Here is a 26,688-nt window from a genome sequence, read left to right as displayed (position 1 = left end):
AAAAAAAAAAAACTTTTCTCATCCCTTTCTCTCTCCCTCCATCTACTGGGGTTCTCTCACTGAGTTCTTTGTGTGTGTGTGTGTGTGTGTGTGTATGTGTGTGTGTGTGTGTGTGTGTGTGTGTATGTGTGTGTGTGTGTGTGTGTGTGTTTTATTAATATGCAGATAATACATACAGGAAGATGAATAAATAGGAATATAGATTAGAGAGCAGTAAGATATTGCAAGGCTTCTCAGCTGCATGCCAGTGACAAATCCCATGCATGCACTGTGTGCATCTCCCATGGTGTTCAAATGAGTAGAATAGGTTTGTTGAGTCATGCTACAGATTGAACTGTATCAGTTATCAGCTTATGATGCCACATATAGAAAATGATATATAGAAAATATAGCCAATCCCACTAAAATATCATTTTTCAAGAAGAGTACTCATTCCTTTGACTAGTTACTGACATTATGTTAAGGGTAATATCATTCCCCCTGCTTTCTGAAAGAGGTAAGTCAAGTGCTCTTTCAATATGACAGAAAAGTGAAAATATCTTGGATTTTCTTTATATTGTTTTCCATATGTGAAATTATGAACTGATGACAGAAACAGTTCCATTTGTTGCATGGCTTGATAGACTTATCTTATCCTACTCCCTTGAACTGTCGCAAGCTACTCAGTGCATGCATGGGGTATATACACAAACCATTTAATGATTATGAAAAAATAAAACCATTACACAGTCACTTTCATTCATCATGTCCAAATGTAATATCACAATCACAAAACTGCTGATGAAATGCTTTTTTTTTTTTTCAAAACCAGTATAACAGGAAGCAGTCAATCAGCAAATTTACCAGATGATCGAATCATGACTAAAAGCTTCTTCCCTTTTCTTTTTAAAGTCAGATGTTTCATTAACAATACATTGCAGATCTGAACGATATGGTGTTTCCACTAAGCATTTGGGAGCTTCCTGCTTATTTGTTCTGTACGTCAAAATAATAATTATCATATGTGATACTGTATATTCGTTGATCAGTTAATTCTTGGGCATGCATTACATTTTCCTGGATTTCATATATTCTGCAACAATACTGTTCTATTTGAACTGATGAGTACAACTGGCAGTATCAATAATGATTATAATAACATTTTCAGATTTCCTTGTTTATCTGCATTATGGTCTCCATTACATAAAAGCCGACTAAAGTATATAGGCACACAGCCTTTCAATGAGGTCAAGTTCAGGGCAATTGTCTACCGATAAAGCTTTCCATCTGGCAACAACTTGCATAGGTGGGAATTGCACATTTTTGTCTCTTAAGTCACTTGTAATTTCTTCCTGAATTAAAAATAGATATTACTATAACAAACTAATCAAATATAATGCATCAGGTCAGGCTCTTTAGTTGATTCATTTGCTTGATAATCATCTTCCTTACTCTAGGATAATCTCTCTATATAAAATCTGTTTACAGATAAGTCCAAGTCTTGGATATAAAACACCACACACAAATGAACTGAGATGTAAATTGTGCATCTTCATTACAAGATCCCATCTTTTTTCTTCTTTTTTTTTGGTACAAAATGCTTTGAAGTTCAACCATCTTCATTTACAAACACCATCATGATCACATGCAAATACTGTAAGCATCCTCAAATTCATGATAAGATTATTATCTAAAGCATAGATGTCTGAGATATAATACAAACTTTATTGCTGTGTGATTGGATAGCTGTCACTCTACAAATCTTCATCTTTTCAAACAGGGGCACTGGAAGAATCACCATTTAAAAATGCACATGTCCTTTCCCTTCTTCTTCAGTTAGAGCCAAATGTCCTCTTTTTGTATGGATCAGAAGGAATGATTTGAGTTAGACTTGCCAAAAATTACCAGCTTCATTCTGTACATCTGCTTTATAAACAAAGCTTTTGTAGATTATGATATGATATCAACTGTTTCAACATTCTCACAAAATGAAACTACATTGTAATATTTCTATTTTTCTCTATCTACTCTACATGTAAAACTCTGGTAATCAAAGTGTTTCCATGCTTCCTATATCTCTGCAAATATTTCATTTACAAAACACTCGGAGCAAATGAAAATTCGAATCTCTGGACTCATTTACCAGTACATGTGCCATCAGGATAGTACTGTCTCAACATGCATCTCATTTTTGTCTCAGTATTTCTTTAGCCTATATAAGAATTCTCATTATCTACTTTATAAGTAAAGAAATGATCACAAATGCCCATTCAAATGCTCTTTGCTCTGATGCACAGAACAAATCAACAGTTTAACCTGCACTTACATTTACTAATACTGAGTACATTGTGATTGATTTCAATGAAAATGTTCTCTTGAAAGAGCATCTTCCAATCTAATGTTGGACAAATAATACCCATGACAAACCACTGGTATTTGGACTAGCATTTTCCATTACCACAGTTAAGTAAAATGATTCAAGATTCTTAATGAAGAAGAACTTTGGGGAGATAAGTTATGATAAATCTGCATGAAGTATTATGACTACAAACTTTTGCAATCCCATACTGGACTTGGCACCCATTACCACACTCTGTCAGAAGAATTAAACAGAATCGAAACGAGAAAAGAATCTTGTGGTGGAGGTGGCGGGAGGGAATAACAGGTAAGGATTGACATAAAAGTGACAACAGACTATGGATTTAAAATGGTTAATGGTCAGCTGAAACAGCTTTTTATTGTGATCTTATTCAATCCCTTACGACTGTTGTTCCAACAAAAATTCTCATCTCAGAAGTGGTCAGCACATTGGGTTCATTTAACATTAATTTTAATATCAATAAAAGTAAGATGTTTGTGCTTGTGTTTGTGCTTGTGGTTGTGGTTGTTGTTATGATTTCAAAATCATCATAATATATTGATTTGTAAAAAAAAGTTTGATCATCAATTTTGGACAATCGATTTGTTTTCCTCCTATCTTCCCCACAATATGTTGACCTCTCTTTGTAAAAAATGAATGATCTGCAAATTTAAATTGGCAACAATATCAGATGCAAAAAACGGGTCTACATATTTATGAAATTTATGAAATAGAGAGAACCTCAGAAAAGTGGGATATCTCATTGTACTATTAAACGTTGAATTTCTCTTTGACTAAACTCAGATCAGATCCCAAAGTTTTAATCACACAACCTGCCATAGCTAGACTCATATCCTGAGCACCACAGCCTCAACGAGGGAGCCCTTTGGGAGCATTGGAACCTCATCTGTCCTGCTGGGGAGGGCCAAGAGTGCGTTGGCCTGGCGGAGACTGATCAGGCGGCTGCTGATCTGGTTGCCTGTCGTGGTTGCCCTGGGAACGCCATCATCTGTGCTCCAGTCTAGCAGGACTCGCTGAAACTCGGGGCGTGGGTCAAGTTCTATGTCACTCTCAATCTATGTGATGGGAAAATGTGTTAAGAGGAAACCATGCCAAGACACAATAAGTACATTTTAGTTCCTCCCAAAAATGAACACACACACAAACAAACAAATAAACAAACAAATCAAAATAGAGAAGTAAAAGGTTTATGCACAGATTTACAAGTTTCAACTCATTCCTTCATTATGTTCACACAAAATCTAAAGATATCTTCAGTCCATGTGAACAAAGTGAGAATTTAGCCATTTTCAAAGATATTGCAGCTTGAACGAAATGCCATAAATACACATAGAGATGCCTTACAGATGAGTATGTCACACGAGCATATGTGCACAGTACCATTGTCTTCATCAATGTGGCAATGAAAACACTGCCACAATCCAGGAGGCTCTTAGAACCATTTTGGAGTTTTCTGCTCTCACAGACAGCATTTAGTTATTCCTTAAAAGACATAAGGTTACTCACCCTGACTTTGATCCTCCTGAGGTGAGGGTTATCATATCCCATCATCTTCCGCAGACAAGGTAAGACGAAGTGGTTAAAAGTCACAATGCCTGACACAGGATTGCCTGAAGACAAGGATGAATTACACAGAACAGATATTAAATAGCATGAAACAAGCACAAGTCAAAAGACAACATCTGAGATTGCAGTACCAACAGCAACAGTTATACTTTGACTAGAATGGGGTATATCAGGTTTCTCCTCATGACAAAGGCTCTAAACCATTTTATAAATTGTATTCTTGATCATTAAAAAAAAAAATTGGTGTCAAAGTGTCTTCTCTTATGCATCATCCATTGAATGGAGGGCATGACATGAAAATGACACAAATCCTCAACTCCATTCTCTCCTCCCATTTTGTTGTTGTTGTTTTTCCTAAAAAATCTATGAATCTCATCCGTGACAGGAAGAGGATCAGCCTGATTGTCTGCCGCTGCCTATTCTTGAACAGATAAAACAAGTTCCTGTACATATTTTATCCTGAAGAATGAGACAAATTGATCATACAGAAAGGACCATCTATCAAATACGTCTTCCACTCCTATTTTTTGTTCAACAATTTGTTAGATGTTATACTGCATGTATCACGCAACATCATACCAAAAAAACATCATGACTCCTTTCAAAGAGAGGATAGAAACACACACACGATCTTTACATTTCACTTCAATGTTTTTTCACCTGGTAGAGAGAAGAACAGCTTTGTTGAGCCTTCATGTTCAAAAGTGCAAAATGTTGTTGGCTTCCTGTAGAGGGTAAAGCACAAGAAAATATTCTACATCATTAACAAACTCTAGATAAGCAAAGGATTTGTCATTCTCTTCAATTCACAACTTCTTAATCATATTCGCCACTACATCTGAATCGGGCTACTCAATAAAGTCTTGCAGCTCATCTTTCTTTGCCCCGTCATGTGTTCCTTTCTTATGTTGAATTATTTTTCTCTCCCTTTTTCTCTTTTTCCATTTCTCTGTCATTTACTTTTGTCACCTGTCATCTTTCTCCCTCCCTCCCTTTCTATCTATCTATCTATCTATCTACCTATTTATTTGAATATATCCATCTGTCTATCTATTCTATCTATCTATCTATCTATCTATCTAGGAATCAATCAATCAATCTATCAATCTATCTATCTATCTATCTATCTATCTATCTATCTACCTACCTATCTATCTATCTATCTATCTATCTATCTATCTATCCATCCATCCATCCATCCATCCATCCATCCATCCATCCATCCATCCATCCATCCATCTATCTATCTATCTATCTATCTATCTATCTACCTATCTATCTATCTCGGCCTCCTTACTTTTGCACTTCCCTGCTCTTCTAAAAATATGAAGACGCTGATCCATGAATGCCAGGAATCTTTTCAGCAATAGACATCTATCAAATTCTACAAGGAATCACTGAAGTTAGTAACCTTCAAGTCATGATACTGCCTCCCTTCCTCATCAACACTCACCCTGGCTTGAGGAAGATTCTACCAAAGAAGAGATTAGCCTTGAGCTCCTCGGACAAGACATACTTGAGGAGGTCCTTTTCTCCCATGGAAACACCTCCTGTAGTTACAATGACATCAGACTTGGAAGCTGCCCTTAAGAGGAGGTCCTTAGTGGCCTCCACCCTGTGAGTGAACAGGTGGTGGTATAAATGCATGGTAACTGATACAAAATCAGCATCAGTAACAGAAGCAACATCAAATGAGAAAACAGTGGAAGAATATTTTCTTTCTGTCTGTCTTTCTGTACTGTTTAAAGAGTATCAGCTAAGGAAAATTGTATGATGCACTAGATGGGGACAAAACTGTGCACATTAGCAATGGACTTCATGTCACCTCTCAAATGGAAGGGAAGATAATAATGATGCATCAGAGATTATGACAAAGGGTGCACAAGCTGCCTCATATGCTAGGACAGGAATAGGTTATGCTACAGTATTTCTCATCATACATTCTACATTTAACATTTATCCTGTGATATAGCTTTGCACCGGTTTGTTATATTTTAGGTGCAATAAAGCTTTGTGCTTTGCAGCCCCTCTATACCAAAAATAACCCTATCAGAGAAAGAGAATGAACAATTGAGTAAACTGTGCTAATGACATCTGAAGACTTACATCATTAAGTGAAATTTTGTTTCGAGTATCAATGTAATAAATGATAAGCTGCTGTCACGATACATAGTTCAACAATGAATTGCTTCAGCACTCTGTCTGCCTCTTCAGATTTCCTGTTAGTTTTTTAAATTAATTTTCTTATGCATATATATAAAACTGTGATTATTGTTGCATATATTGTATACTGAAAGTCAATTTTGTATAGTTTATGCTATTGTGTATGCTCAATTTTACTGTACTATTAGTGACAATAGTGCACTCTGCACTCACTAAATGTCCCCCAAAATGTATGTATACTTTTAAATGACAATAAATCATCTTGAATCTTAAATCCCAAACACTGACAGGAAATTTTGGGAAATATGCATCCCTCCAGCTCATTTTAATATTCTAAGTTTGAGCAACAGGAATTATGCCATTCTTGTCTAGATCTGAGGTTAAATAACTCCATGTGTTGCTGTTTGTTTTGTTTTGTTTTTGTTTTCCAAAAGTACAGATATGTTCAAAGGACGATAAGCCTTACGTGTCAGGAGCAATGCCCATATCGACTGTTGGCATGTCCATTTCTTTTAAGATAGCCAACATGGAGGTTCGGTTGCTGTCGTAGATATGGCCTGGTGGCAGTTTCTCCCACGGCTCGGTCAACTGTGAGGAATGGAGTGACATATTAAAAGGTTTCTCTTAAAAGTCTTATGGTAGTTTTAGAAAGACAAACATCAAAGATGCATTTCAGGACATTCATCAGTATTTACTTTTCACTATAGGTTAAGATCTTCACTAAGACAATTAACTGGTTTGCATCATAGAGATGTGAATGAGGAATCATGGAGCACTCATCTTTGACCTTATTCTCACCTTTTTTCTATCATCACATCTACTACCAAATGATGAACAGTTGTACTTCTGATCATGTCATTCAAGTGCATCAAGAGCTCTAGTGTGTTTGGTAAAGATCTTCTTCACAGCCACATGTTAGATCACCATGAGAAAGATAAAGAGATCGATAGCATGATCACTGGAAGATTTCTGACACAAACACCATGTCAAGAGCAGCAGATAGAAAGGAATGTTCATCAAGGCAAAATTTTTGAAAAATTCACTTCTTCAAAACACTCGACTCTCAGGAATATATTTGTGCAGACAACTTTACTTATGATTTACATTAATAGTAGTAGTTTCATATCATGTTTTGCCATTTTCATTATCAGAATTATTCTGTTGCAAATGATTGACAAATTGCCCTACATCGACGTAAATAAGCACTGAATTGATCAGTGCTCATTTACGTCGATGTAGGGCAATTTGTCAATCAGTTGCAATGAAAACATCTCCACGGAAGAATTTCGTGAATTTGCAGAATTATTCTATATGTATATATCTGTATTACAATATTAACCGGTCGAGGACGAGTCCTGAGTGTACTCATGCAAGGATCTATGAGAAATGTGTGTTACTCAAATCACTATGCCAAGAGTTTAACAAACTTCTGTGCAAAATATCACCGTATTACTCCACCTACGCATATGGCTAATCAAGCCTGTAAAACTCAAGACAATGTCCTTCTCTCGACAACAGAAAACCTTTTCTCCTTTCAAGCACTTCTTGACATTACTTTCCTATTACATTCTATAGGAAACCACTTTTTTTTTTTCTAAATTTTTCCACTACTAACCTCATTCCCAGTGGAGCAGACTCCCACCAAAGGCTTCCGGTAGCACTGCATCTTGGTGATGCCTACCGAGGCAAGGAGACCCAGCTCCGGAGGACCAAGTTTGGTGCCAGGGATGAGGAGTACGGTTCCCTCCTGCAGGTCACTACCGATGGGTCTGGAGATGGACAGGACATATGGATAAAACTAATAAGAGCAGACCAATGAAGCATTTAAGACAAAATTGTCACAAGGCTGCTAATGATACTATCCCCATGCCGTTCATAATAGTCACACCTCATTTAATTAGGTAGATCATATATCTCTTAATCATTGCTCATACAAGTACATCATATATTTTGTTAGTCATTACTCACAAAAGAGCCATCTCCTTTGATAGCCAAGCAGATGCCCTCCATTTCATTCATCTCTAATCTAGCATCTTTTGTCTGCTTCCAAAATGTGAGTTTCCCCACTTGCTGCCTTAAATCACACAAATATGATCTCAGCTTTCAGATCCAAGATTGAATCTTGTATCATAAATAGGCACTAACATGTGATGCATTCTGATTGAAATTCAATGTAGTTACAAATGAAGCTAAGTATCAGAGTTCTGTAAAATGATACAAACTGTACTGATATAACACACCTGATATCTTGACCACACTTAGGAGTCGATAGGATCCTTATTGCCACTTCCTTCCTGCCCTGTAAAAAGAAAAAAATAATTAAAAATTCAGAAAAAAAAAACAAAATTGTGCAACTCATTTCCCCATGCTTCAAGTAGTTATAATGTTCATAAAAGATTAATGCATTTAGTTCAAAGTGAGAACAGGATATGATATAGTGAAAGCACTTCCTCTCTCTCCCTTTCTCTCTCTCTTTCTCTCTCTCTCTCTCTCTCTGCATACAATTCTTTGCACAACACTTCTCAGCTTTCCTCCATTTCTACACACAAATTCTTTCCAGAATCCTAAACTTAGGTAAACTTTTGTGTTTTTCTCTCTGTTTCATTTTACTCTAGCTTTACTTGGACCTGTCTTCTACACATCCTATTCTCCTCCCTTTGAATGATCTCCCAATAGTTCCCATAAAAGCTCCTTTTTTTTTTGAAAAGAAAATAAACAAATGTATACCTTGCACACAGCTCACCTTTGCCCCTTGATTGCCACTATTTACCTTTCTTTTTTCACTCTTCCTATGTTGCTTCCTTCCTCCACTCTCCTCTTTCAAGGGTCTTCTATCACAAAACAACAGTCCTTTCAGGGACTACGTACACATGGTGTTACCGTAAACCTCTCTTCCTCATTTACGCCACCATGCAGACTTTCACAAAACACATACATACATACATACTACATACACCTCTCATCCTCATGCAGTTCTGCATTCTATCAAACATCATTTTATTTCCACTTGACAATTGTGTGGTAATCTCTGCTCTCCCCTACCAATACTCTACAATACCATCACATCTGTTAGACATTACGGCCCTGTTTTATGAAGAGTTATAATTGATTATATAATTGATTTCAGTTGTAAGTCTGTGGTAGCCTGTGTGGTAAGGAAATTTATAATTGATTATATCTTTAGTATAAAAGGGGGCCCTGGTCAATCATCACTGGAATATGGCAAAAATATAAACGGGGACAAACTTTATAGTGCAGTCATGTCACATGTGGGGAATACTAACAGTATCACATCATCTCCTAGTTTACCATGCATGCAGGCAACAAGTCATGACTGAACAGATTTTACAAGCTTACATCATCAGCTTCTTCCACAAGTTCTGTATCCTCCACCTGGACGACAGCATCGGCACCCTTAGGGATCGGAGCCCCGGTGGTGAGTCTGATCACATGACCTGGGGTCAGGTCACAATCGGGAACATCCCCAGCGATCGTGTCACTGATCACTTTACGCACACCTGGACCATCGGATGCTGGCAGGGGAAAACAGTGTGACGAGAAAGTCTATGTTAAAATGAATCTTATTCATTGCTCATCATAGAGCTTTTTGATCAATGTTTGATCTCCTTGAAATGAGAGACATACACTTCATCAAAATCTGTTATCATGTATGTTATCATGAAAGTTGACAAGAGTTGATCAGACCAACACTGATTACCAGGTACATCTAGATGATAAAGGGAAAGAAGAGTGCCCCACAAGGCAAAGGAAAGTCATTCAATTAATGTATACGCTGAATATTTTGCAAGGTTATTATTTTCGTGAATTACACAAGTCAGGTGCTATTCACGAAATTAAAGACACATGAAAATAATAACTCTGATCCCGATGTGAATGTGACGCACACGTATGCATTTCTCTGTACAGTCCTGTTCTCTACGACCACGAATTTAACCACTCGCGAAATCGTCGGGAAGTCCCGATTCGCAAAAATTTAAACTCGCTATATGGCGTATACAGTACTCAACGTAATGGCAACTGCTACAACTCTGCAGGCAGTGTTGCATCAATAAGACAATTCACCTCTATGAAAAATGGGATTGAATAGAGGTAGTGACAACCTCCCCCCCCCCCCCAAGAAAAAAATGACAATCTGAAATATTGGCAAAAAAGACAAAAAATATGTACATTTATATTCATGGTAATATCCAGAGACTGTCACATATCTATGTCACTGCACAAAAAGGTTGCTACAAATTTGGCTTTGACCTTCAAATTTTCACAATCTATTCAAATTATAGCCTTGCCACTGCATGTGATTTCATCTAAGATTTGGCAAAAAAAAAAAAAAACCTCCCACACAATCCAATACACAATTTTTGTGTATATATAAAAAGTGTAACTATACAAACAGACAAGAAGCCCAATCCAACACCTCCAGTACTCTAAAATGAGAAGCAAGAAAAGACAAGTAGGCCCTACCTAGTCCAGAAAAAGAAAAAGTAACACTTACCTATGACAGCATATCCATCCTTGATGGAATTCCGAAATGGAGGCAAAGAGATGGGAGCCTTTATCTCCTCTGACACAATTCTCCCTAAGGCATCTGAAATTGAAGCAGTTCACCATGTGTACAGACTGTTTAACTGTACCACGACAGCTGCACAATGATTGTCCAGACTGTAAATTCCTCAGCAGCAGGGTTAGAAGTATGGATCTGCTTCAGGAATTTGATAATAGTTCTGCATGACTGCCTAAAAGTAATCTAAAGGTCTGAACATCGTGACAAATGACAATTTGAGTATAAATGTTTGATACTTCTTCACACAACTGAGTTTTACATTACAAAAAAAGATAAATAATAATAAAGAAAAAAATAGCACAATGAAGTATATCTCTTCGGAATGATGAAAATCAACACTTTAGATGAATTAATGACCATTCTCATAATAGGCAATCATTTCAAATGAAGTGATTTCTATTTACAGGTATTTAATATAAGCCACGGAAACTATTTCCTCTATAAATAAGTGGACAAATACAGTTTGACTGGTCTTCACTTACCAGGAACAAGTCTGAGTGCAGACATGAACAATGATACCATGTAAAACAACAAAAAAGAATATATAAAATTGCCTCCTCTGAAACCATTAGTCATGTTATTGACTGCTGTGCACTCCTATAAAGTATGCTTGAAGACGTATGTAGCAACTTACCCTTCAGATCCACCTCTTCCACTGGCAAGACTGGTGTGTTTTCCATAACGATCTTAAGGGCATCCTTGAAGGGGATGACAGGGTAGATGGAATCCCGGGGCCGGCGGGCCACCTTCTCTACATCATGGTGAACTGAAAGCAGGAAACTCAGTGTCTCATTCATTCATGACAAATAAAATACATGTACAGATCGGCTAAATAGATCGCCAAACACTGAAATCACATCATTGACAGAATCCATCTGAGAAAAAAAAAAATGTTAAGACTTGGGCATATTGCTTGATATCATATTAAAAAGGAATGATCCAATTCCCTAACAGACAGACATAGATCATCATGACAGTATGACATTATCTTGTCAATCAATATAATCATGAAGTGCTTTGGACGATAACAAGTCATGTGCTTGGGATATTGGGAAGTTACCCATGCATGCTTTATAACAAAGAATCTGGCAGCCTCGGCAGCTCCAATGTCAGATCCTCTATGATTACTCTAAGAACAAAACCCCAACAACTTACATCCATCAAATATAGTTGTTGCTATGGCAACACAGCCTGGGAATGCTAACCCATCTCAGACCACAGACCGCTATTCATCATCCATACTACATTCAGAAGCATGCCTATATATTGCTTCTCTGTATAATAATAAATGCATACAATGCTCTGATAGGGACTTACCAATTTTTTGGCAGTGATGGTGGTCGTGATGATGATGCGGATACTGTTTTGGAGGATAATTAAAGCAATGATGTTACCTTCAAAACCACAAAATCAGATACATTTTCACATTTTTAGGCAAGATGAGTCTTAGTAGGCACACTGTGATTTGTAACATACAATTTACATGTATACACACAAAACAAGGCAAGTGCCAAAATGAGTCTCGCCCATTCGCGTAGAAGAAATTAATGTTTTTCTAACTCCCAGAAGTTCATGGACCCCGCCTATGACCTTTGACCTTGTGGTGACCTTCAACTCCCCAAGGGACATTTACCAGCCAAGTTTGGTCACAAACGGACCAATGGATCAAAAGTTATGAGCCACAATTGAAACGTGCCATAAAAACTAAACATTGGGCCCTAAAAGTTTATTGACACCTGTATTCAAGTTTTTGTAGCGTTACGGACGGACGACGGACGGACGGACGGACGGACAGACGGATGGACGTCGGACAGACGGACGGACGGATGGACGGACGGACGTCGGACAGACAGACGCCGCAGGTGATCCCTTACGCTTAGTCTCCCCTCACAATCATCACACAGATCCATCAAATGGCTGACTTGCTAAAGGAAAATTGTATGCTGCACAGCATAAAAAAACAAAACCTTTGAGTTCTTCCCAAATGAATCAACCTGATCAAAAATTTCAGATTTAAAGAGACCTTGAATCCATTTTTGTGAGAAAAACAATGATAATGAAAATGATAATAATACACTTGTAACAGTAGTCTTAGTGGTAGTGTTTGTAGTGCTAGTAGTAGTAGTAGTATAGTAATACATGCAATAATAATAGTAACAACAACAACAATGATATTAATAATAATGATAATAATGATAATAATAATAATAAAATAATAATTGATATGATTTATATAGCGCCAAATCCACTCTGCAGAGTGCTCTAGGCGCGGAAGGAAGAGAAAGTGACGAAGTAAAAGACATACAAATATCAAGTACATGTAATGAGTAATCAAATTGAGGCTTTAAACAAGTGAGTTTTTAGACTGCTTTTAAAGGAGTCTGATGAAGAACAATTTTTAACGGCTGAAGGTAAGTTATTCCATAAGGTGGGAGCAGCATGGCCAAAGGCACGTGTGCCCCATATTGTAGTGAATCTTGGAATTATCAGAGAACCGGAGTTGGATGAGCGTAAAGATCTAGCAGGGATGTAATTATGGAGTAAGTCAATGTTATACTGAGGAGCAGCGCCCTGAATGCAATGAAAAGTCAAAAGTAAAATCTTAAAAATAATGCGATCTTTGACTGGTAACCAATGAAGTGATCTCAAAATAGGGGTGATGTGAGTGTGCTTCTTGGATAGTGTGATGATGCGTGCTGCCGCATTTTGAAGTAACAATAATAATAATGATGATAATAATAATAATAATAACAATAATAATAATATGATAATAACAACAATAACAATTATAATAACAATAGTAATAAGACAACCAAATTATCAATCAGTCTTGATTAAAAGTTTGAGAAATGTCCAACATAGTTATAGGCATATCAGCATCCGCTAGAAGCTAAATACATAATAATAAAAAAGTTGAACAAAGCTACCAATAGTGTCTTTGGAACAATGAAACTGTGAGGTTCAACAAAGCATACTCAAAATACAGCAATTCACCAACCACCTTGTACTGGCAAATAAAGAAACAGACATTGGCACATGCAGGCACTCACAACATAAACAATAAAAACCCACAGGTGTTAACGAATGCGTTTGTAACCCCATCCCTCCCCCTCCCCCTCAAAAAAGTATTTAAAGAATGCTGAAATTGTAGAAAAGTCTGCAGGCTCCTCCATTAAAGACAGTAGGCCTACTGCACAAATAACATCAACACACCAACAAACTTCAATATTCCTTTTCTTTTTTACCCATTGCTAAACATTTCAGGTAGTGTATGATGTTCTGCATGTGACAAATCACTACAAATTCACTTCTGGGTTTTCCTTCCTTCAGGCACTATTACTATGAAAGATATTGAAATATACAACAGGTTCAAACAAAAAAACAATAATTACATGTAGTGTAAGTCATGTACATAGGCAAATTCTTTATTCAGCCATGTCTCAAAAAGATAGTTCTGAACATAAACATTAAAAAATAAATAATAACTCATTACTGACATAAAATACCTGTTCAGGGCCCCATTCCAAGCAGTGACAAGTGTCATGCTGATGACAAGAGTCCCACTTCCAGATTGGTTTTGCTACATAAAGTTGCCAGTCTACCAAGAGTTGGTTTGATGTTACAACATTTTCTATGAAATGAGACCTACATGTAATCATCCTTTGCATGATTTTGAATGACAAGGCAAGAAAAAAGAGAAGTTGGGATTTGACAATAGATATTGTCATCATAAAAAATGTAATTTATATATTAAAATCTTTCATTGATTTGCTCGTCTTCAATGGTACTTATCAACATCATAATTAGCTTTTTTCGAGTGACATCAAACTCTATCATGGTAACAGTGACTGTAATTCCTATGTTGCACAGGATTCCTTCTTTATATTCTACAGGATTTCTTCAATTTTCATTTGATCTTGTGAGTTGTCTTCATGTTTCCATTATGTCACATCGTGAATGTCAAGATATGTAAAGTCATGTCTTTATTTGTTGTATTATGTCTTCATGTCTACGTGTCTGCACATGTGTGATTATTGTGTCCATAGTGCAATGCACTATGATACAGTTACATCATGATACAGTGAAAAGTATCACACAAACTTTGATGTAATAAACAAACATCAGACAATACCCTGAGAAATATCCTTTTGAATCCATACAGTGCATAGCACCAGCAAAAGGAACCCACATCCTACGAATTCCTTAACTATCATCATATTCACAGTGAATACAATTTGATTGTTTGTTTTTTATTGGGAGTGTGGGGATTCTATTTTCATAATTTGACATACGTATAGTTGACTTAAGTCGAGTTGACTGTTTATAATGATGAAGGATGCATAAATATTCATTTTAAGGGGAGATTCCACTCTATGTTCAAGTCGACTGATAAAGAGAGGAAAGAGAAACAAAATATTTAGTTTTTGTTTTTGACACAAAGAATAAGAAGTTATGGAATTATGCAAGTTTTACATGCCTTTACTATACAGCAATACAGTCTCAACAAATAATACAGCATGCTCACAAGATTCTTTTTATAAGATGGGTAAGTATATTTCAAGTAAATATGTCACCTTTGTTGTAATGTTTTGTTTACCAACTTAAGGTAATTAATTGCTGCATTCCCACTTCTAGTATCTAAATTTCATTGAATTAACTAAATTGAATTGAAAATATTTGAAAATGTGTCATCCAAGAGCAAACATTACACGTTTGTATAAGTCTATTTTACAGTCACATTAAATGTGTATTGTAATTGCAAAAAAGTTGGGCATATGTCATTTAGAACATGGAACATATTTCTGCAGAACTGACCTGAATAGAATCAAAACACCTTCTTCAGAATAATAATGACTGGAAATTCAGCAAACAAATGAATGCAAATAGAAAGTTTCCACCATTGCGATGACTAGCAACTAGTGAGTCACACAGAGTGTTCCCTATTTGGTTGGATGAACACATTGAATTAACGAGACAGTTTGGCAGATGAGAAGTGCTTCTGGAAACCGACAGACACCCTAACAAACACCACAGAAATAGTCTGTCATGTGCCGGGTTCAACCTTCTGTTCTTTCTGTCGTTCATTGCATATCCGCTTTGTCTTGAGATGCTTGCTGTTGTAGAGAAGGTTTGTCATGCGCCTCTTGGAGGGAGTAATGCGGGCGAGGAGAGGGTCCTCCATCAGCCGCTTGTGGATGTCCTGAAGGCTCTCACCTTTCTCCCTCTGCGAGACGATCAGGTCTCTCATGTCCACGTCGTGCCGCACCTTGTCGGGCGGGGGCGGGGTCCAGACAACCCGGCTGTCAGGGGCGACGTGGTGACCATTGATTTTCACCGACCAGTGGTCCAAGTCTCCCAGGAAGAGCTTAAGGTGAACGACCACTGAACAATTATGACGGTCCTGCTTGTGGGCTGCTCCTTGGCAGCCTAATGGGAGAGGGGGGACAAACGGGAAAAACAACAACACACAATCATGTCCTTATGTAAAGCTTGCAGCTGGGCATTTGAAAATAAAATGCTTGCAGCAAACAATATTCCTGTCTGATTTGCACAATACAACCTGCTATGATAACTTGGTATCAATATTTCTCTAGAGATCTCCACATTCTGTGACATTTCAGGAAACTTATACATGTGATGAACTGATCAAAATGATTTAAATAGCAATTTAAAAACTGAATGTCAAAAAAATATATATATAGTTGATATGTATTTCACTGCAGCATATTTATACAGCATATTTATGAAACTTAGGCCATCTGCACGGATAGCTTCTACTACTAAGAGAATCAAACTAAATGCATAAGCTAATACTAGAAAGAAGCAGTCATACCATGCAGATCACTATGAGGATTCTTTGTCAGAATGTGTAACTGCTTAATGTAAACAAAGAAGCAAATAAAACATATTTTTCTATCTGTACATCAGAAGTCAGACTAGTGGCTTACAAAGCTCCTTTTCTATCTGTACATCAGAAGTCAGACTGACAGATTACAAAGCTCCAAACATGCCACTGTAATGCCAAGTACTAAAGTACAGATAAAAATATGGGGGATATTTGTAGAGTTTGTGCTAAGAGAGTCAAAGTCTAAGACTAAAGGATGCATCAGGTATCAACAACTCACCTTCAGAACACCTGCCATAGCTTCCACATCTCCTAAGACAGTTGCCATGACCTGGACACCACAGATACCAAGCCACGACATACTCGTTTCTCTTCTTGTTCTTCCTGATCAGCTCTTGTAACTTCCGCCCCTCCTCTGTGGGATCAAAGAGATCGTCTACTCGGTTTCTCTCTTGGATCCGCTCCATCCTTTTCCAGATGCCTGTGTCCACGCTCTCATCCCCCCTCCGCCTCATCACGAGGTCGCGCTTCACGCTCCGCTTCCCACGGGAGAGAGTGATGTCTTTGAGCAGGGGATGTGTTCTGAGGAACCTCATGAGGGGCTTTCCTGCCTGTATGCGATGCGTCTCCGCATTGGACTTCCCTTTCTTTGCGGATGTTTTCTTGACAACTTTTCTTGGCTTGCGAGTTCCAAAAGGTCTCGAGAGAACGATGACTCTTTTTGATTTTACGGGCGGTGACTCATTGGTGTCCTCTGGGTCAAATTGAAACACACCCAAATCACCCTTTTTCCTTTCAGTCCTCTGTGAGGCACTCTGACTTTTACCATTGTCCTCTCTGAGGGCACTCATATCAATGGTAGTGATGGGTGAGAGGCGTCTCGCTGCTACTCGTAGATCAGTTGCTTTGGGACTGTCCGCCTCTTCATTTGAAGAATGACAGATATCATCATCATCCACGTCTGTGTCACTTTCCTCATCACTGCCTTCCTTCCCTGGGAACGTCCCATAATCCTTATCTCCATCATGCGTACCACCTACATTCGCTCTATCCTCACGAATGTCAGCCTTACTGACATTCTGGCCTGCATTATCACAGACGCTGCTGTCACTGTCATCTATATTTTCCAAGTGGCTCATAATGTTTTCAATATCCACAGGATTATGACTGGCAGAAGATGCAATATCATCATCATCATCATCAGCACCACCACCATCATCATTATCTGTTGTGGTTTGCTCATCATTTTCTTCAATCTCTACTTCCGCATCTTTGTCATTGTTTGTTTCTTTCTCCATTGTTGTCTCCTTCCAGTGTTCCTGGTTCCGTTTGGGAGTCTGTTTGCTAGCTTTCTGTACGATGTGTTTGAAACTTTTGCTCACATCGAAACTGGATGTCTCTCTCGCGATGTCTCGAGACCTTTTTACTCGATCCAAAGCCTCCAGCCCATGTCTGGTCCTAATGCCACTCCGCTGTGTGTCAGAGTTCTCTGAAGGCTGGGGCTCACATGTACGTTTGTGTTTCTTCTTCTTCTTCTTCCTTCTTTGAGCAGCCTGGACACACAGACATAAAGAAAGCACCCTTGAGAGTTCTTGTTTTGGAGGCAGACATGTGGCTAAATCTTCTTCTCCTTCCATCTCTCTTCCTTCCTTCTTCTGTTCATATGGTCCCTTTCTTTCAAAATCCTAGAAAAATTTGAGTGGTTTCTCACATAGCCAATCAATAGCAAATGTATGGAAACTGATGCAAAAGCCCATGCAAGTGAAAAATCAGTAAAAACAAAAAAATCTTGATTTCTAAATTTCATGTTAATACCGCATAATATAGAGCCATGTCTTGTTAAAATGCATTACATCACAATCTTACAACTGCTTTGTCAAGTTATTCCAATGACACTGCAAATGTAATGTAAGTCTTATGAAGGTTCCATCACAAGCATGCATATACTTACCAACAATAAACAAGATGTCAGCTTTCTACTCATACTGACTATTCTGAAGATGCAATACCCACCCTTATTGATGTTTCAACATACCACATTCATCAGACCAGTAAATTCAAGCTAAAATCAAACAAATAAATAAAAAAAAGAAACACACACACACTAACACTTTTTTGATGAAAAAAGACAACCCTGCCTTGATATAATCATCATGTCCTTAGTGATGAGATTAAGGTAGGCAAAGAACTGCATTCGTGCCTCGCCAGTTGCAGTTAGACATTTGTTATATTTCACAAATTGGAAGCCGCATATACCTGAATACGAGTTATCATTAGTGGTCCGGTGGTGGCCAGTTCTTTGTGTGTGGCTGCTACACCAGCTTTCTCTCCTTTGAGGAGCTGAATGGCATGGCGCAAGGTGGGCAGAGCAAAGCCATAACATTCCTGCAGATGAAAGGATATAAAAAAGTTATTACACATATCTCCTACAAAGAAAATCTGATGACATGTTTCTATATTGCATTAACTGGATAATACAGCCTTTCTAACCAGTACCATATATATATATATATTTTTTTTTTTTCAATGTTACTGTAAAAGTGGAAATTTTCGCGGTGTTGAAATTTTTGTGCATTTCACACAACCCGAAACTAGCACAAAAATAAAAGCACGCGAATATTTTTGCTATATCTTCCAGTAGTTGATGTCTTGATTCAGGGGAATTGAAAACACGCAAAACTCTTCTTACCCTGCCAAGCGCGAAAAATTCACGCAAAAATATCAACTTTTATAGTATTATTATAACATGCACGGGCTATTTCATCATTTCCAACCTCTATATCATTTTTAATTGTGTTATTGTTATAACATGCAATCACTATTACATATCTTTAACCTGTATATTATATTCAAGCATGTTATTGTCATAACATTTACAATAACATTTACATGCATTGAATATCACATCTTTTCCAACCTGTACATTACCTTCAAACATGTTATTGTTATAACATGAACTGGCTATTACATCTTTTCCAACCTGTATATTACCTTCAAACGTGGTATTGTCACAAAATGGATAGCTACTACATCTATTAGATCCTGCACATTAATTCTATTCTTGTTATGGTCATCAATAAACACTATCATACTTTTTCCTACCTGTCTATCATTCTCAAATGTGTTATCATCATAACATGTGCCTATCAGCAATTTCAAAATTGAAGTTATACAAGTTCTAAAACAATTAAATGGAAATTATATGAAATTTTCAAAAATCATCATGTCACATCTACATTATTTTGGGTATTGTTATGCCTTGTCGATTCTGTCTTAACCGATACTTTTCTCGTGTTTTACATGTTTCATGTTTTCTATTTTAATTCCTGAAATCCCCATAAATGTCACTACAGAAAAAAAAATGCCACTTTGTGGTGAAGCATACATGTATTTAAAGATACAAATTATGCCAAGTGTTATAATTTGAAGAGACTTAAGGAGGAAAACTGCACAAAGATCAAAGCCATTCATGACAAAGCTACAACTAAAATGCAATTGTTCATTTTTTTTTTAAATTGGCTTCATGTTTCCTTTTTTATTCACTGTCATTTCAAAACTGCTATATTTGCTGCTGGTCGGTGTCATAATTGCATGATCACATTAAAAACATTGGTTTGAGTATCCTCAAATTTGTGACTGCTGATGAAAATATTTTGGAAGGTACAAAAACATGTAGTGGCATAAAAGTCTTGTAGCTCCAGCTCAGGTGGAGGAATTTGTACTTGCAGAACTGTCCTAGAGTAGTTCAAATCTGAAAATGCTGCCTCTTTTTTTTCCTTTTTTCTTTCTTTTTTTCTTTTTGGGTGGGGGTGGGGGTTGGGTGGGGGAGGGCAGTTGTATTTTCTGTTTACAGGGATGATATTGAAGTTTGTTGAAAAAAATCGGAAATCAACATTTTCAGGTGATTTTGATACATGGAAAAAGCAAAATGTGTGTAGACTTGAAAAAAAAAATCTGAAATCAGATATAAATCTACTGAATATCATGCCTGTGTTTATGATTTCTTGGAAATGTTCCAAGAGATACAATAATCTAAAATTATCATGAGTCCCTACTAATAAAGATAGGGGGAAAGGGTATACATTTAAGTGTCTTCCGGTGAGTACTGTGAAGATGAATCAGCTTTACCTGGATAGGGCAGCAAGAGGAGTGACCTTGAGTGACCCCATGAGCATGGTCATAGCTAATCCAGGTGCTTCCTTCTCCAGCACAGCCTTTGTAGCCTATGTTGCAGCAAACAAGTAAAATATCACATACTTGGCACTTTTTCTCATTTTTATATTTCTATCGCTAGCTTGGGTGTGTTCATTCTAATAGTGAAATTCTACCTACATGGGATTCAGCTCTAATGTATAGCTATGCAAATAAAGTGAATGCACAAATATCAGTACTACTCAAGTTACAGGAAAATAGGACAATTTGATCAAAAGTTATGAATTTCTGAAGTTTTGGTTAATTCTATGTTTTGTCATTGCTGGATAAGAAGACTACAATATGAGATTTCACAGTAGGACAACCTATATAAAGAAATATAAATAGAATTGATTTCCCTAAATTTCTTCTCTTTTTTTTTTTAGTGAAAAGTAGACAATTTTTCTACCTGTTTCTGACAAACACATTAAAGTAATATTCTCCCTGCCTTCTGAAAGAGGCAAGTCAAGTGTTCTTTCACTAAGCTAGAAAACTTTATGGCAAACAAAGAAATATGCCATTTAGACAAATAAAGTCAGAAATCTGGCATAAAGTTGTGCGTGCCATTTTTACCAGCATGTAAGAAAAACAAAACTGAAATGTTTACAAAACTTATCTAGGCAAAATATGAGCATGCAAATATGACAGTGTAAAAAATGCAGCAGGTGCTTTCAGAAAACAAACACTAACTGTGGAAAACTTAAATGGTTATAACGTATATCTCTTCTAGATCTACATATAATTGCACATAGATTTATCTACTAACAGAGTACAACTATGTGCATACCTCCCCTCATATCACACGATGCGAAGCGGTAAAAGACCTTTAGATCCAATAAACATACTGCTTCATTTGCTTACAATGCTACATGAGCTAAATGGTGGATTGGGCAATTTTGCTTGTCTCTACATTACTTTCCTAGATGCTAGGAGTCTTTCTACAAGTTGAGCCTTAACTATCACTATGTACAATACAGGGGTGGATCAAGGAATTCTGTAAAGGGGAGGTGCCTTAACAAAATTAAATTAATTTTTTTCTTTTTATTTCTTTCGTTTTAACAAGAAATAAAGGATCCGCCACTGCAATATATTTCTTGAGCATATTTCCCGAATCAGGACTTGGAAGACAATCATGTGACAATATCCCAAATGGTTAAATTCATGATCAATAATAATTCAAATAATTCAAATTCAGGTTTACCTTCCATTAAACATAAATACAACAAGCAATTCATGAAATGAAAACAACTGAAATGGAGATAAAAATATTACAACATATTATTATACTGGATTTGATTAGAAATTTTTGAAAAAATAATAATGATAATTTGTCATGTTGTTAATATCACGTTTATCAGTTGACTCACAAAATATGAAAAAAACAAAACCACAAACACAAACTGAAGCAAAATTTTTGCCACTGGAGTATACTCAATTCAAGGGACTCTTTTCCCATTTTGATAAAATCAAACTGATACCACCTAAAGCCATTTGTGACAATATTATGCAGAGGCATCAGAGGACTGCATATAAATACATCCACTGGCAGTAAACTAGTACATATCTGAGGTTTCTACATTAATACAAACAGCTTCTCTCCTCAAAGAATGACCCAAGGATCATGATGACCTACATACCTCTGGAGTGACATCACGGTCAGCAAATCCTGTGCCACCAGTTGTTAATATGAGATCTAGATTATCATCATCAGTCCATGCAATGAGAGTTTCCTACATAGAGAGAGAAAAAAGATGGAAAATGAGACAGTTTGGTTGGAAAATGAGACAGTTTGGTTGTAAAATGAGAAACGCTTATGCACACACAAAAAATGTTATCAATACAACTATATACAAATGAATGATCCAGGGAATAATTTTCCTGTTATCACATCACAATTTGCTATGCATTTTTACATCACTGCTACACGAACTAACTTTTGTGTAGCAGTTTTCTTCTATAGAAGTGTCCAGTATACCACTTGAAATATTGTTCATCAGCTGAAATTGCTAATCAAATTTGAGTTGAAAAATTATTTCCTGATTGAATCAATATCAAATGTTTTATAATCAAATCTAAATGCATGCAGATATAAACACACATCCATAAATATCCTCAAACACACATCCATAAATATCCTCAAACACACATAGAAACATCTATTCACATCATACATAAAAATACACCCACATACACACACACAACACACACACAGACAATATGAAACACCTTTGAGACAATAATACTGCACATGCTGTCATACTTTGCTCATTTGTGGCACACATACAGTGTATATACCTTGATGCATGATATCTCATCTGGAACAATCTTCAAGCTAACAACTTCACCTCCAAGCCTGCATTGAAATACAAAATGAGGTCTCAAAAGAAAAATTCTGGCATTCATACTACATACTGTTTTAGTTAGAAAGTAACATGCAATATATGGGCAATATTAAAGGCCCTGTTTACCTTTGGGAGCAGTGATCAAAAAAAAAATTTCAAGACATCACATTTAATGCATATGTGTAGGTCTGTTGTATCACAAAACACCCTACCATATAACATTTTTGATATAAAGCCAAAAATATAAGGAGATATCAGTATTTTCTCATTAAACCATAACTGTAGATGGTTTTATAGTCTGGAAACATTTTTATTGTAACTATTGTTCACATTGTGTGTATTTCAACGTAATTAACATCGATCATATGGATTCAAATTTCTACAGTGGTTGTTTCTATCCCTAACTCACATCTTAGAACTATTTTTAATCACTAATGCTGGGTTTTTGATTCATCTGCGAATGGTAAATTATGCCTTTAATGTTTTCTTGTTGACAATGAAATACCAGAACACACACCTCCACAATAAAGAACTTGGAAAGACCACTGCATACATAATAGTATAACGTGGCGGAATTGGATGTACCTACTACATGTTCATACACCAGTAAAAATAACTGAAAAGGGATATATAATTGCAACATTTGCTTATGTTTACAAACATGTAATCCATGAATGAAATCTGTCAAAGTCGATCTGTTAAAATACAGTGTTCCAAAATATGTTAAAGGAATAAAAATGGCATATATATCTCATATCAAATGAACTATATTTCTGTTCTACAAAGGTCATATTTGGAATTTGACTTACCCATCACTGTCTTCAACCAATGTCTTCAAATTTGGTCCACTCTTATCCACAGCTTCCTGCTTTGAGCATCTGTCACTCACTGTCATAAATGGGAGACAAATTTAATTCTATCAATTGAATGTTTTCACCACCAACAGTAAATGTGAAGAGTTTGTTTGCAAAAACCGATAAGTCCATTTTTGAAGATTTTGAAGTACGGTCTCTGTCATAAAGTACAAAATAATACCTTTTGAATGATATATTGGTCACTACATATAAAGGTACATTTTTGAAGTTATGGTCAAAAGAGGCAAAAAATTTCTTATTATTCTCTTTATTTTTCTTGACCTTTGATCGCAAATATCTCCATTTGACAAATATGGACTTATCGGTTTTTGCAAACAAACTCTTCATGTGCAATGGGTCAACTCTCTAGACACATAACAAATGCTTCACGAACAGAGAGAAAAAAAACCCTGCAGATTCTCTTGTACTTTTAACTTGTAATTATTTTTATGTATTATACAAAATGTGGTGGCATAGTTCAAATTCATTTTTCTGGTCAAAACTTACTTAGGTACAGCTTTGAGCTTGAAAACATAAATTTCATCTATGCAACATCCCATCCATGACTAGAAATCTCTTGGCCAGCCCCTAATGGTAGAAGAATGTATACAGGCACACAAGAACTTAAATTTTTCATAGAACATCTATCAAAATGAGAATTGATCACTTGATTTGTCTTCCAGTGATGAACTCACTGACTCAGCTATGCATACCTATGCACCAGTAATCTCTGTCTTAATCCATACTACCAGTGGTCAGTTGGTAGTGTATCTGTATTGCAATTCAAATGGCTTACGATTGAGTTAAAAGTCCAGCTACTGGAAGTAAGCAATATTTTGTGTACAAGTACTAATACTGCCCCCTCTACAAGGAAGTATCAAAACAATCTGTCCCTCAGATTAGAACATTAAATGGAGATCCTGTGTGTGAAAGAGAGATGATATACATAGACTATGTTATATGTTACCTAAATTGATCCTTGTCATTTGATTGGTTATTCTGACATGATCTTTTGTACCATTTTACTATTGCATCATCATTCGTGCAATTGTGACTCCATTTACGATGTAATCTCGGATCACTGCGATTTGCTCCTTTGCACAGGCACCAAGTGCCCGGCACACTATGTACTGGTACATATAAACAGCGTGCATGCGATCAAGCATACTGACAGACGGTACCCTATTATACTATAGCATATAGCGCTCAACACTCTCTCCATCTCAGATCTCGCACATTCTGTCTTGTTTCTAAATTTATCAAACATCAAATGACATGGATCTACTTTTGGTGTTAAAATATAAAACAAATAATAAATGTTTTTTCATTCATGCAACGAACAGAATATTTAATTCAGTGAAAGATGAAATTATTGATCCCTCCGCCTCGTTGAATGGATCATTTTATATTTCACCTCATGAAATATTCTATCCATTGCACTCATAAACATTCATTGCGTATTATAGAATGGGTTTCACTTCCTCACAAAGAGCAAGGTGCAAACCTGATGAAACGGTGTACCTTACAATAACGACAATATCCACAGCCCACATCAAAGATAGGGCTTAGGCAAATGATGCCAACTTTATGTGGTTGCTCTGGAGCCTGGAAAGCCCAGGTATAAAGCAAGGTGACAAGAAATTTGTTAAGTAAATTCTAGTCAGCAAACAGTTGGGGTCCATCATGACCATGGGTATCATTTCACTTCAGAACTTGATGCCACACGTGAAGAAGAACCTCATCCATCCTCCTGAGTCCCAGTAAGCTTCGTGAGCTTCGTGAGCTAATTACATGGGTACAACAGAGATTACTAGTGTTTCGTATAGTACTAGATCTATTACTAATAAATTTACTAATAATCTACCATACCAACTACTGACCGGGTACTAGGTTCTACTACGGATGATGCTGGACAGCATGCATGCAGCATGCTAACTGCGAAACACAGCCCGAACGCCGAACGCGAAGCGTTATAACTGTGTACAAGCAAGGAGCGCCCCGGGGTTAGCCAATAGCAGCATGCATGCACGTCATCATGCACTGGTCTGACTGGAAGTTCCGACAGCTTTTTGAACAGGTGGGACTATGACTCGTTGTGCTTTGCCACCCGACGTTGCTGTCAAGAGTCTGGAGTTTTACCACACACAGAAATTCATCTGTTATGCAATTTCACCACATTATGTTTATTACGTGAACTCACCAGTCAAAACTCCTACTCGAACTCTCTCACTTGCTGCTGTTGCCATGTTGGTAGTTTATCAAGAGCTAGTTGCATACCATCCACACTCGGGACTACCTTTTATGGCTGTAGTGTTTTATCACGTAGAGTTTTGTTTACCACCTGCTCTGACGATCGAGGGCACCCACCATCCAAGATGAGTGGGCGGTCGAGCCGAGATTGTGCGCGCAGTGATGCGGAATGCGCTGTGCTAGCTTCGTTCGAATTCGCAGTCATTGAAAGAACATAATTATAATTATACAGTAGTAGAGAAAATACTTTGACGAAAGAAAGACAAAATAAAAGGAAAATGTGCTTAGGAAGATAGATAACTCAGAGGAAGTCAAATAATTCATGTCAACAAACAAAATTAATTTACAGACAGATCGAGATGTAGACAGATGGCATAGATAATTATAGATAGATAGATAGATAGATAGATAGATAGATAGATAGATAGAAAGATAGATAGATAGATAGATAGATAGATAGATAGATAGATAGATACAGGGGCGGGGGGGGGGGGGGCGGGGCTTCAGGCAGAGCCCCCACACTTTGGTACCCCCGG

The 26,688-nt window shown here is 36.9% G+C and overlaps 1 protein-coding gene across 1 annotated transcript; it reads right to left on the bottom strand.

Annotated features, from left to right (window-relative positions):
• Positions 1-817: 817 nt before the first annotated feature.
• LOC139734609 (gephyrin-like) lies at positions 818-26,205 on the bottom strand. The gene is made up of 16 exons (XM_071645393.1): positions 26,103-26,205; positions 23,858-23,936; positions 23,002-23,059; positions 22,344-22,436; positions 20,644-20,738; positions 19,689-19,693; positions 11,305-11,436; positions 10,602-10,694; positions 9,446-9,621; positions 8,329-8,387; positions 7,704-7,857; positions 6,555-6,676; positions 5,379-5,540; positions 4,586-4,650; positions 3,866-3,969; positions 818-3,414 (listed from the first exon to the last, which is right to left on the bottom strand). Exons 1-16 carry the CDS (start codon positions 26,146-26,148, stop codon positions 3,187-3,189), a joined length of 1,671 nt encoding a protein of 556 aa, XP_071501494.1. The 5' UTR covers positions 26,149-26,205; the 3' UTR covers positions 818-3,186.
• Positions 26,206-26,688: the final 483 nt, after the last annotated feature.

The sequence above is a fragment of the Diadema antillarum genome, unplaced genomic scaffold (assembly GCF_040938485.1).
Source record: "Diadema antillarum isolate AM-2024a unplaced genomic scaffold, OU_Dant_1.0 seq00000533_RagTag, whole genome shotgun sequence".
NCBI lineage: Eukaryota > Metazoa > Echinodermata > Echinoidea > Diadematoida > Diadematidae > Diadema > Diadema antillarum.
This window is presented reverse-complemented; position numbering and strand designations above follow the sequence as displayed.

Excerpts from the sequence above, each read along its gene's own strand:
- LOC139734609 (XM_071645393.1), bottom strand. The coding sequence starts at position 26,148 with ATGGCAACAGCAGCAAGTGAGAGAGTTCGAGTAGGAGTTTTGACTG. Across the intron at positions 23,937-26,102 it reads TCGAGTAGGAGTTTTGACTG|TGAGTGACAGATGCTCAAAG; the intron begins GTGAGTTCACGT and ends CATTTATGACAG. Across the intron at positions 10,695-11,304 it reads GGAAGAGGTGGATCTGAAGG|ATGCCTTAGGGAGAATTGTG; the intron begins GTAAGTTGCTAC and ends CTTCAATTTCAG.